The following is a 13,153-nucleotide window of genomic DNA, read 5'->3' on the forward strand; positions in this document are numbered from 1 at the left end:
GGATCTGGTGAAGATGAGTTTGCTCAACTTTGTCGTTTAGATGTTAGTTCTCATAAGAACATAAGATGTTCCATACTGGGACAGATCAAGGGTCCATCAAGCCCAGTATCCTGTCTCCAACAGTGGTCAATCCAAGTCACAAGTACCTGGCAATTACCCAGACATTAGATAGATCCCATGCTACTAATGCCAGCAACAAACAGTGGCCATTCCATATTGATTGATAGCAGTTTATGGACTTCAGGAACGTATCCAAACCTTGTTTAAATCCAGCTACACTAGTTGCCTTAACCACATCCTCTGCCAATGAATTCCAGAGCTTAATTGTGCATTGAGCGAAATAATTAGCTCTGATTTGTTTTAAATGTGCTGCTTGCAAATTTTATGGAGTACAGTATTTACAGTTCACTAATAGTTTTAAAACCTTGGAGCATCATACTGTTCTGTTTAGTGGTTTTAGAAATGGCAGAGCAGCTTTGAAAGCCTTCAATAACTTGTTGGATTAAAGAAGTTCTAAGGGAGGTTTACATATCTAAGGGATTTCTGCTTCCCAAGAAATTGAGGGTGTATGCTGTTTGAGCGTAGGTAGCTTTGGGGGTAGAACTTAGCCTGGAAAATGCCTTTGAAGGTTTGGCAGAGCGGTGACCTGGTCTTCATTGCCTACTTCTTTGAAGCGCTATCGACTTTATCTTTGAGCTAGGGAAGGGCTTCCTTTGCTTCAGAAGTCTTGAGAGCAGGCTTGGCAGTCTCCCTCCTAGTAGAGGGGGTAGCTGGGTACATCCCCTGTGTCTGGACTAGTCTGGCTGGATGAAGAGGAAGGAGAAATTAGGACTTACCTGATAATTTCCTTTCCTTGAGGCCAGCCAGACCAGTCCGGGACCTTCCCTATTCTGTCAAGTGTATTATTCTCCTGATTCATTTGCAGAATAACTGCTTTGTATGCCAGTCGATGTGATAGATATGAAGGTAATAAACCTTATCAAGTAATGCAGGATGTGCACATTCCGATGTTTGTTTTCTGTTTGTTCTCCTGTGGCAGCTCTCTAGTTTTTGCATAGGAGGTGAGGGAGATCTTTAGTGTATCAAAATATTTCTTAGCTTGTTTTGTTACATAGAATACTGGCAGGTTGAGGTCAGCAAGGGATCCTATATAGGGTGACAGCCTGTATGTAGTCTGTGTCTCCATCCTCTAGTTGGGAGGCATAAACCCAAGGAAAGGAAGTTATCTGGTAAGAATTAATTTCTGCGTAGCCTGTGAAGAATCTAATTTCTTTCCGAACAAATATATAACTATTAGAAAGGCTTCTGTGGGATGACTCCTTGCAGTTTGATCCCCAGCTCAGGTCTTCCACTTGCTGGGGATGCTGCTGAAGAAAGCTGTTGTGGTTGTTGCTTAAGGGTGACAGCCAGTGGCCAGCGTCAGTGTCCATGATTGCTGGGTTCCAGAACTGAGACCTGGTGCATGGCCCTTGGCTCAGACTAGGTATGTTTGGGAACGGGGATCCCTGTATACTTGTGAATGTGAAGGCTCATGGTGCCAGTTCCCAGTATTGATTCTGATTGACCAGAGAGTACAAATAAGCAGGAGGAAACTGCTGAGTGAAATAAAAAAACAAAACACAAAGGCCTGTCAGTGATATGGGCATGTTTGATGTGCAGAGTGTTGTAGATATCTGTCTCATTCTGTTGCCATTTATTCAGTAGACATAAGTCCTGCAGTTAGTATGAAAGGGCACCCTATAGAACTGCATTTCTTCTTGTCAGTATCTCTCTAGAGCAGAAGCATGTCCAACTTTAATAAATAAGACTGTTATGTAACTTTCTGAGAGGGAAAATTGAAAAGCTTAATTGCCCATAATTACATGGTAGCTGTGGTTCATTGAAGATAAGTGGGGATTGACCAGTAGGGTTTATTATGATCTGTTCCACTTTCATATATCCATACTGGATGGCTTGCTCAAAATATATCAACTTGCTATTTTTTTTGGTTACAGGGGATTTTTTTTTCCCATGGTATTTCCATGTCTGCTTTCTCATAATTCTTAGTTTTTGTAATTAAGGGAATTAACCCTTTAAATATGGTAGTGCTCCCTATTTAAGAACAGGAAACGGGATGGGAGGAAAGAAGATCGCTGTTCTGATGTCTGAAATTCAGAACCAGGAAAAATATGCCCAGCCATGAATTTCGCTCACCTTGATAATCTCTTCTATAGCCATGGGACAAGTCCCTCTAGAGATATGGCCATTTACAGGGCACAGGAGGTTGGTAGATTAGAGACCTTTGTATATAGAACTCTTTGTAATGTTTGCTTTTGGTATTGTTTTCACTATATGTAACCATTTTTGTTACAGATGTTCCATGAGCACAGAGGATGGGGCCAAGCTTTATGATGTCTGCCCTCACGTCAGTGACTCGGTAACCTCTTCCATTCATCTAACACAGTTTGTATTTCTCAGAATCATTTGTATGGGTTTTAGTTCATTGTTTTAGATAATGTGCCCATTGCTATCAAAGGTGCTAAGGGAAGCACTGGGAAAGTAAAATTCTTCCCCTTACCTCTTGAAAGAATATAACAAATTGACAAGCTGGGTCAGACCAAGGGTCCATCAAGCCCAGCATCCTATTTCCAACAGAGGCCAAACCAGGCCACAAGAACCTGGCAATCACCCAAACACCAAGAAGATCCCATGCTACTGATGCCAGTAGTAGCAGAAGCCATTCCCTAAGACAACTTGATTAATAGCACTTAATGACTTCTCCTCCATGAGGAGATACCAGTTCCGGATATGGTTTTCAGGGGTGATGAGTCAGACTAACTGAACAAAATCACTGTGAACCTGGAAGACGTAGTAGGCCAGATTGGCAAACTAAAGAGTAGCAAATCACCTGGACCAGATGGTATGCATCCTAGGGTACTGAAGGAACTAAAAAATGAAGTTTCTGGTCGATTAGTTAAAATTTGTAACATCATTAAAATCATCCATTGTACCTGAACACTGGAGGGTGGCCACTGTAACCCCAATATTTAAAAAAGGCTCCAGGGGTGATCCGGGTAACTATAGATCAATGAGCCTGACTTCAGTGCCAGGAAAAATAGTGGAAACTATTCTCAAGATCAAAATCGTAGAGCATATAGAAAGACATGATTTAATGGAACACAGTCAACATGGATTTACCAAGGGAAGTCTTGCCTAACAAATCTGCTTCATTTTTTTGAAGGGGTTAATAAACATGTGGATAAAGGTGAACCGGTAGATGTAGTGTATTTGGATTTTCAGAAGGCATTTGACAAAGTCCCTCATGAGAGGCTTCTACGAAAACTAAAAAGTCACGGGATAGGAGGCGGTCCTTTCGTGGATTACAAACTGGTTAAAAGACAGGAAACAGAGTAGGATTAAATGGTCAATTTTCTCAGTGGAAAAGGGTAAACGGTGGAGTGCCTCAGGGATCTGTACTTGGACCGGTGCTTTTCAATCTATACTAATAAACGAAGCTTGACCGACGTGCCGCAAATGCGCAGTAGAGAGCAGCTCTACTGCGCATGCGCGCACATCGGCCAGAGCGCAGCGTGTCAGGAAAAAAAATGGCGCCTGCTCCTTAGGAGCAGGACCGGCAGCGGCAGCGAGCAGGACCGGCGGCGGCGACAACGCGCGCGCGCGCGAGAGGCAGGGAGGAGCAATAGTGGCGGCGACGCGCGCGCGTATGAGAGAGAGAGGCAGGGAGGAGCAGTAGCGGCGGCAGCGTGCGAGAGGCAGGGAGGAGCAGTAACGGCGGCGCGCGGGAGGGACACCCCCTGTCTGCTGGTTGTGGATGAGCTGGGAGGAGAGTGAGCTGAGGGGAGGTGGGAGAGAGTGAGGTGGGAGGGGAGGTGGGAGAGAGTGAGGTGGGAGGGGAGGTGGGAGAGAGTGAGGTGGGAGGGGAGGGGAGAGAGTGAGGTGGGAGGGGAGGGGAGAGAGTGAGGTGGGAGGGGAGGGGAGAGAGTGAGGTGGGAGAGAGAGGTGGGAGGGGAGGGGAGAGAGTGAGGTGGGAGAGAGAGGTGGGGGGGGGAGAGAGAGGTGGGAGGGAGGTGGGGAGGGAGGGAAGAGAGAGAGGGAGGTGGGAGGGAGGGAAGAGAGAGAGGGAGGTGGGGGGAGGTGAGAGGGAGGGAGGGAGGAGAGAGAGAGGGAGGTGTGGGGGGAGGTGAGAGAGAGGTGAGGGGAGGGAGTGGAAAGGAAATGGACCAAAAAATTTTTTAATGTAGCCCGTTGTTACGGGCTTAACGGCTTGTATATAAATAAATGATCTGGAAATGAATATGACGAGTGTGGTTATCAAATTTGCGGATGATACAAAATTATTCAGAGTAGTTAAATCACAAGCGGACTGTGATATATTACAGGAGGACCTTGCAAGACTGGAAGATTGAATTTTACCTGCCATTTGGATGCCCAATGTGGACAAGTGCAAGGTGTTGCATATAGGGAAAAATAACCCTTGCTTGTAGTTACACGGTTAGGTTCCATATTAGGAACTACTACCCAGGAAAAAGATCTAGGCATCATAGTGGATAATACTTTAAAATCATCGGCTCAGTGTGCTGCAGCAGTCAAAAAAGCAAACAGAATGTTAGGAATTATTAGGAATTGAATGGTTAATAAAACAGAAAATGTCATAATGCCTCTATCGCTCTACGGTGAGACCGCACCTTGAATACTGTGTACAATTCTGGTTGCCGCATCTCAAAAAAGATATAGTTGCGATGGAGAAGGTACAGAGAAGGGCAGCCAAAATGATAAAGGGGATGGAACAGCTCTCCTATGAGGAAAGGCTGAAGAGGTTAGGGCTGTTCAGCTTGGAGAAGAGATGGCTGAGGGGGGATATGATGGAGGTCTTTAAGATCATGAGAGGTCTTGAACGAGTAGATGTGACTGTTTACACTTTTGAATAATAGGACTAGGGGGCATTCCATGAAGTTAGCAAGTAGCACATTTAAGACTAATGAGAGAAAATTCTTTTTCACTCAATGCACAATAAAGCTCTGGAATTTGTTGCCAGAGGATGTGGTTAGTGCAGTTAGTGTAGCTGGGTTCATAAAAGGTTTGGAAAAGTTCTTGGAGGAGAAGTCCATTAACGGCTATTAATCAAGTTTACTTGGGGAATAGCCACTGCTATTAATTGCATCAGTAGCATGGAATCTTCTTAGTGTTTGGGTAATTGCCAGGTTCTTGTGGCCTGGTTTGGTCTCTGTTGTAAACAGGATGCTGGGCTTGATGGACCCTTGGTCTGACCCAGCATGGCAATTTCTTATGTTCTTATGTTTTGTTTTTTTTTAATCCCAGCTACACTAACTGCACTAACCACATCCTCTGGCAACAAATTCCAGAGCTTAATTTTGCACTGAGTGAAAAAGAATTTTCTCTCATTAGTCTTAAATGTGCTACTTGCTAACTTCATGGAGTGCTCCCTAGTCCTTCCATTAGCCGAAAGTGTAAATAAACGATTCACATCTACTCGTTCAAGACTTCTCATGATCTTAAAGACCTCTATCATATCCCCTCTCGGCCATCTCTTCTCCAAGCTGAACAGCCCTAACCTCTTCAGCCTTTCCTCATAGGGGAGCTGTTCATTACCCTTAATCATTTTGGTTGCCCTTCTCTGTACGTTCTCCATCGCAACTATATCTTTTTTGAGATGCGGCAACCAGAATTGTACACCGTATTCAAGGTGTGGTCTCACCATGGAGTGATATAGAGGCATTGACATTTTCCATTTTATTAACCATTCCCTTCCTAATAATTCCTAACATCCTGTTTTCTTTTTGACTGCTACAGCACACTGAGCTGATGATTTCAAAGTATTATCCACTATGATGCCTAGATCTTTTTTTCCTGGTGGTAGCTCCTAATATAGAACCTAACATTGTGTAACTACAGCAAGGGTTACTTTCCCTATGTGCAACACCTTGCACTTGTCCACATTAAATTTCATCTGCCATTTGGATGCCCAATCTTCCAGTCTTGCAAGGTCCTCCTGTAATGTATCACAATCCGTTTATGGTTTATTGGGTTTTTTTATATACAGTCACATCAGTAAAACCTTCACAACGGTTTACAATCATATAAAAGCATGAAAATACAGTAAGTACAATAAATAGTAATAGCAAAAATATCAAGGAAAGGGAAATACAATACTATATATAGCTGTTAAAATTAACTGTTAAATGCCTAAGAACAAAAAAAAACAAAAAACAATATTACAACTAAAACTATTGAAGCACAACTATACAATAGATAGTCACTTGAACTTAAAGCATTTTATAAAACATACAACAAGGGAGTGCTTCTACAAGCTACAAGTTCTCAAAAAACTCAAACCGCTCCTATTCCATTACGATTTCAGATCTGTCCTTCAAGCCATTCTTTTCTCCAAGATAGACTACTGCAATTCCATCTTGCAAGGTCTACCCGCCTCCAGTATAAAACCTCTCCAGTTGCTCCAAAATGCAACGGCGAGAATTTTAACAAATACTAATCGGAGAGCGCATATCTACCCCATTCTACAAGATCTTCACTGGCTCCCAGTAAACTTTAGGATCCTCCATAAATCTGACAATCATCCACAAAAATATTCACCATCGGACCCCATTAGATCTCTCACACCCTCTCAAATTGCACTCGACGACCAGACCTTTAAGAGATGCCTACAAGGGATCTTTACATGTTCCCCCAATCAAAATTGTACACCACTCAAACATCAGAGACAGGACATTCTCTATCACAGGGCCCTCCATCTGGAATGCTATACCTCCGGACCTTAGGCCGGAAACCTGTCTACCAACTTTCAAAAAGAAGTTAAAGACATGGCTTTTCGGCCGAGCCTTACCTGCTACCAGCCCTACTGCTTGATTTGAATTATCATTTCGCTTATGTAAATTACAATCGCTAAGCATGCCCACAAGTCATCATGAGGTCGGCCCCCTGCCTCCCTCCCATATTCCATTGTATATAGTAATTTATTTTTCGTTCTCCCCTTCTTTTTTTCCTTCTCCTAGTTAAGGCATCCTTGTTATAATGTAACTTTTTGCTCCTTAAACTGTCACTTGTTAATTGTTTGGTTATAGTTCTGCTTAGTTCTATGTAAACCGAGTTGATTTGATTTGTATCAAGAAAGTCGGTATATAAAAGCCTTAAATAAAATAAAAATAAAACATAAAACCGTGTGATTTAATAACTCTGAATAATTTTGTATCATCCGCAAATTTGATAACCTCACTCATCGTATTCCTTTCCAGATCATTTATAAATATATTGAAAAGCACCAGTCCAAGTACAGATCCCTGAGGCACTCCAATGTTTACCCTTTTCCACTGAGAAAATTGACCATTTAATCCTACTCTCTGTTTCCTGTCTTTTAACCAGTTTGTAATCCACGAAAAGACATTGCCTCCTATCCCATGACTTTTTTTTTTAGTTTTCTTTGAAGCCTCTCATGAGGGACTTTTGTCAAATGCCTTCTGAAAATCCAAATACACTACATCTACCGGTTCACCTTTATCCACATGTTTATTAACCCCCTGCAAAATAAAAAATGAAGCAGATTTGTTAGGCAAGACTTTCCTTGGGTAAATCCATGTTGATTGTGTTCAATTAAACCACATCTTTCTATATGCTCTGTTGTTTTAATCTTTAGAATGGTTTCCACTATTTTTCCCAGCACTGAAGTCAGGCGCCCTGGTCTATAGTTTCCTGGATCGCCCCTGGAGCCCTTTTTAAATATTGGGGTTACATTGGCCACCCTCCAGTCTTCAGGTACAATGGATGATTTTAATGATAGGTTACAATTTTTAACTACTAGATCAGAAACTTCATTTTTTAGTTCCTTCAGTACCCTAGGATGCATACCATCCGGTCCAGGTGATTTGCTACTCTTTTTAGTTTGTCAATCTGGCCTACTACATCTTCCAGGTTCCCAGTGATTTGGTTCAGTTCATCTGGCTCATCACCCTTGAAAACCATCTCCGGAACTGGTATCTTCCCAACATCCTCATTAGTAAACAAGGAAGCAAAGAATTAATTTAGTCTTTCTGTAATGGCCTTATCTTCCCTAAGAGCCCCTTTAACTCCTCGGTCATTTAACGAACGGTCCAACCGACTCCCTCACAGGTTTCTTGTTTCAGATATATTTTTAAATGTTTTTTTTGTTGTTGTTTTTTTAATGAATGTTTGCCTCTACGGCCAACTTCATTTCAAATTTTCTCTTCATCTGTCTTATCAATGTTTTACACTTAACTTGACAATGCTTATGGTTTTTCTTATTTTCTTCAGATGGATCCTTCCATTTTTTTTGAAGAATTTTTTTTTTTGTCTAAAAAAGCTTCTTTCACCTCACCCTAGCCATGCCGGTAATCGGTATGCCCTGCTTTCTCTTTTTTTAATGCGAGGGATACATCTGGACTGCATGTCTAGGATTGTATTTGTAAGTGGGAGTGCAAACTTCGCATGCATTTCCCTTCCCACCACTCATCACACTGCTCTTTTAAAGTTACCTGAGATGAGAAGTACTCAGCTTTGGTCTCTGAACTGTTATGAATGAGCATCAGTGGTGGCTTTTGTACGAGATGAACATCTGATGTATGAGAACTAGATTGACATCACTAAATTGCCGTTGCCAGTGTCCATGTACAATAGTGTGGAATAGGGTATGGGTGTGTTTTGTATTTATGTAATCCTTTACATTCAAACAGAATTGCAATGCTCTTTACAGTTTCATCCTTCAGAAACATGTATGGAGTCCCCTTTTGGGTTGAATACATGAAAACTTTTAAAGGGGAGGGGGGAAGAAGGGGACATTCTTACCCAATTAGTTGGATACCCTGTAGTATGAGGAGAGAGTGCTTTGCCAGGATCTTAGAATGTGCCCAAACACTTGTACATCAGGAGACTTCCAGTCCAGACTCAGAATCTTGCTGCCTTCCTGCACATTGCATACAAGCTAAGGGTGTGTATTTAGGAATTTTATATACTGTCGTAGTGTAGAGCCTAAGCAGGTGCTGTATTTTCAGGCAGTTGCATTAGTTTGGCTCATGATTAGCACTTACCTGAGGCAAGGTTGCTAGCACAATTTTTCTGTCTATATGTACTGCATAATTCTTATTCTAATGAAAAATATCCATTGAATAAAGCAGAAAAAACCAGTCTGATTTCTACCCGTTAACTCTGACAAGCTTATATTGGAAACATTTGTTCAGAAGTATTGATTGTTTTATCATCCACAGTGGGGTAGATTTTAAGAAAGTGCGCCTTCGCGTACTTTTGTTGGCGCACCATGCGCAAACAAAAGTACACTTGATTTTAGTAGATACGCGCGTAGCCGCTAAAATCCAGGATCGGCGCGCGCAAGGCTGCCAATGTCGTGTAGCCGGCGCGCGCCGAGCCGCGCAGCCTGCCGCCATTCCCTCCAAGGCCGCTCCGAAATCGGAGCGGCCTTGGAGGGAACTTGCTTTCGCCCCCCCCTCACCTTCCCCTCCCTTCCTCTATCTAACCCACCCCCCCCCCCGGCCCTATCTAGACCCTCCCCCTACCTTTATCGGGGGATTTACGCCTCCTGGAGGGAGAAGTAAATCCCCGCGCGCCAGCGGGCCGCTAGCGCGCCGAGACGCAACCTGGGGGCGGTTCCGGAGGGCACGGCCACGCCCCCGGGCCCGCCCCTGAAACACTGCGCCGATCCGACACGCCCCCGACATGCCCCCCTCGAAAAACCCCGGGACTTACGCGAGTCCCGGGGCTCTGCGCGCGCCGGTAGGCCTATGGAACATAGGCGCACCGGCGCGCAAGGCCCTGTTCGCGTAAATCCGGGCGGATTTACGCGAGCAGGGCTTTTAAAATCCTCCCCAGTATGTTTACCTGAACTGGAGAGAAGGAGTAACATAGTGCTTAGATCTGGGAAGCCAGGGTTCAGTGCCCACTGTCACACCTGACCTTGGGCAAGTCACTCCATTGCCTTGGGTACAAACTAAGCATTTTCCTCATAGACACAGAATGGGGAAAAATGCTTAGTCAATCAGGCCCTTAGATTGTAAGCCTTTTGGGGATAGGGAAATGCCTACAAGGCCAAAAAGCAGAATATAAATCAATTTAACAGAAAAACAGTTTGGAATAATTCAAGTGTCTTAAAAGGCTTTAAGTTGGTAGTTTGGTATTTGTCTTCTAACCCACATTTACTTATAATTTAGCAATATCCTGGCTATGGTTTAGGAAGACAGCTTTTCACAAATTGCAGATGTTTCGTATAGCAGTGGATCTCAGCCTGGTCCTCAGGAGCCCACCCAACGGGCCTGGTTTTCAGGATATCTACTGTAACTGCCTGAGCTATATTTGCATATGCTGGGTCTCCAGTGTATGCAAATATCCACAATGAATGTACAAGAGAGACCTTGAAGATCAGGGTGTCCTCCAAGACTGGGTTGTGAGCTGTTTCACACCAAGTATCTCTGCAGTCCCTTTTTCAGTTCAACCTCTCAGCTTTGTAGGGGCACATGTGTGAATAAATTGCTTGTCTGCTCTAGAATTGCTGGAGTTTACATGGATATTGAGCTAAAGAAAAACATCTGAGTCTTGGCATATAGCTACCTTGGAATCCACCTTGCCAAGCCTTAAACCGGAGTACAGTTTTTGTTCAGGTTATCTGACTGATCCTCTATGACTTGCCAGGATTGCATGTACTACATTTGTTTTTAGCAGAGTGTGATATTTAACATCAGCTACTGTTTTAACCTGTCCAGTAACTGCATTCTGCCTGCTAAACAACCCAAATTAAAGTGGATTATTTTCTTTAGAGGAGTTCTTGCTAAATCTCATTCAGTCAAGCCTGCCATTCTCCTCCATATCCTTCTGCAAATGCTCAAGATTAAAACACTTCCCTCTATGTACCCGGATCAGTCCAGACTCCTGGGTTTTGCCCCCCCCCCCCCCCCCCCCCCAAACAGATGGAGACAGAGAAGTTTTCAAAACAAAACTCTGCCTTATATAGGATGATGCCACCTACAGTCCAGCAGTATTTCTCTGTCTCCAGCAGATGGTGGAGGTGCAAGGCCTACAGTCTGGTTTTGTTTATTGAAGTTAGAATAGTGAGTTCTGTGAGTTTTAGAGAATTTTTGGTCTGTAAAACTGTTTTACTTTGATTTAAAAAAAACCAAAAAAAAACAGTTTCTGTCCTGAGCCTCCCCGGGGTTTGTAAGGTCCTGAGGGGACCATCCCCCGCTGGTTGTTGAGGCAGCTGCATTACAGGGTCGAGGGCCCTCTTGTTCCAAGCTAGCAGCTGGGTGTGACACCGGGGAGCCCGGTTCACTCCACTCCTCCAGATCAGGACCGTGGACCACTGCAGGCAAGTCTTTAAAAAATAAAAAAGTTTTGATTTTCTGTCAGTGTCACCGGCGCTGCAGATCTCACTTCTCTCCATGACTCGGCACTTGCGCAGACCGCAATTCTTTTTCTGTTTTTTACAGAATTGAATTTTAGCTTTCTCAGGCCTGCTGGCAGATGCCACGCTCGTCTGCGGGGCCGCGCATGTGGCTCAGCCCACGCGTGTCTTTCTCGGGAGGGGCTGTGCTCAGCGTGTCTTCCCGGGGGGGGGGGGGGGGAGGGATCCTCCAGGGCCGTGAAAATGGTTAAAGGCAAGGCTGCCCGAGCTCCTTCAGTATTAGCTGCACCGAGATCAGCTGAGGAAAATCCGTTCCCACTGAGCGTGGGAGCGGAGGCCATTTTGAAGTCTTTTAGATCAGCGACTCGTGCAGCAATGGGGGAGGGGATTCCCCCGCCTCCTCTCTCTCCTCAGCCAGGGATTTCTGGAGGGAGCGAACCTTTACAGCCTCTCTTACCTGCAACGGAGGATAGCCCCGAGGGGGCTTCTGACTCCTCCTCCTTCTCTTCAGAGTTTTTTATTTCTCCATAAGGCTTTTAAAGCCAGGAGGAAAGGGAATCTGCAGGCTGGGGGTAAAACTTCCTCTAGTGGTCTTAAGTCTCTTTCTCAAAAGCTGTCGAAGTCTAAGGGAGTCTCTGGGTCCTCCAAAGCTAAGCGCCCTTTGCGTACAGGGGCTCATCAGACTGATACTGATTCCATGGGTCAGGATACGGACCCAGGGGACCAGGACCCACAGGGCAAACCTCCGATGGGGGTGGATACAGACCCTGATCAACATCCACAGGATCCAGCACGAGGCTTTCACATTGTGGAAGGAGATGACCCTAAGGTGGTCTGTCTGTTTAGGAGGGAGGAGTTGGCTCCGCTTATCCCTGCCATACTCTGAGAGCTTGGCATAGATGGGCCGACAGAGGAGTCCAGGCTAGGGGCCATGGATCCAGTGTTGTTGGGTCTGAGGGGCCCGGCTACTTCCTTTCCTTTTCATTTTTCTGCCACGGACTTGCTATATAGAGAATGAGATACCCCGGATCTGGGATTGAAAGTTAGCAAGGCTATGGATAAGCTATATCCTCTTCCGGAGGAAGTAATTGACATACTGCGGGTGCCCAAGGTGGATGCGGCGGTGTCTGCAGTCACCAAAAAGACCACAATCCCGGTTACAGGTGCTACAGCCCTGAAGGACCTGCAGGATAGAAAGTTGGAGCTGCAGCTCAAGAAAATTTTTGAAGCCTCTGCACTGGGAGTGTGGGCAGCTATGTGCAGCAATTTTACCTTACGAGCGGGCCTTCGCTGGGTTCAGCAATTGCAGGCTAATGCTGGGCTTTCCGATGCAGAAGCTCAGCAAGCAGGGTGTCTGGAAGCTTCGCTTGCTTATAGTGCGGATGCACTTTATGATCTGTTACGGACTTCGGCCAGATCCATGGTGTCAGCAGTCTCTGCTCCTGTGGTTAAGAAACTGGTCGGCGGATATTTCCTCCAAGGCTCAGCTGGAGTCGTTGCCTTTCAAAGGTAAATTGCTTTTTGGCAAGGACCGCGAGGATATGATTCAATCCCTGGGGGAGAACAAGGTTCACAGACTGCCAGAGGATAGGCCCAAGTAGAGGGGCTCCTTTTCTTCACTGTCTCGATTCAGAGGAAATTGGGGATTTCGTCCATCCAGAGCTCCAGCTTCTTCCTTTCGGCAAGCGTCCGGTCGCCAACAGTCCTGGTCTCAGCTCTTTCGTGGCTGATGCTTTGGCAGAACCAGGGCTACCC

The 13,153-nt window shown here is 44.9% G+C and overlaps 1 protein-coding gene across 1 annotated transcript in view; it reads left to right on the top strand.

The window, feature by feature from the left end:
* UBE2O (ubiquitin conjugating enzyme E2 O) overlaps positions 1–13,153 on the top strand; it is a 173,371-nt gene that overhangs the window by 98,566 nt on the left and 61,652 nt on the right. The window contains exon 5 of the mRNA XM_029600426.1: positions 2,353–2,416. Coding sequence (XP_029456286.1) covers positions 2,353–2,416 — 64 coding nt within the window. The remainder of the gene's footprint in view (positions 1–2,352; positions 2,417–13,153) is intronic.

The sequence above is a fragment of the Rhinatrema bivittatum genome, chromosome 4 (genome assembly GCF_901001135.1).
Source record: "Rhinatrema bivittatum chromosome 4, aRhiBiv1.1, whole genome shotgun sequence".
Lineage (NCBI taxonomy): Eukaryota > Metazoa > Chordata > Amphibia > Gymnophiona > Rhinatrematidae > Rhinatrema > Rhinatrema bivittatum.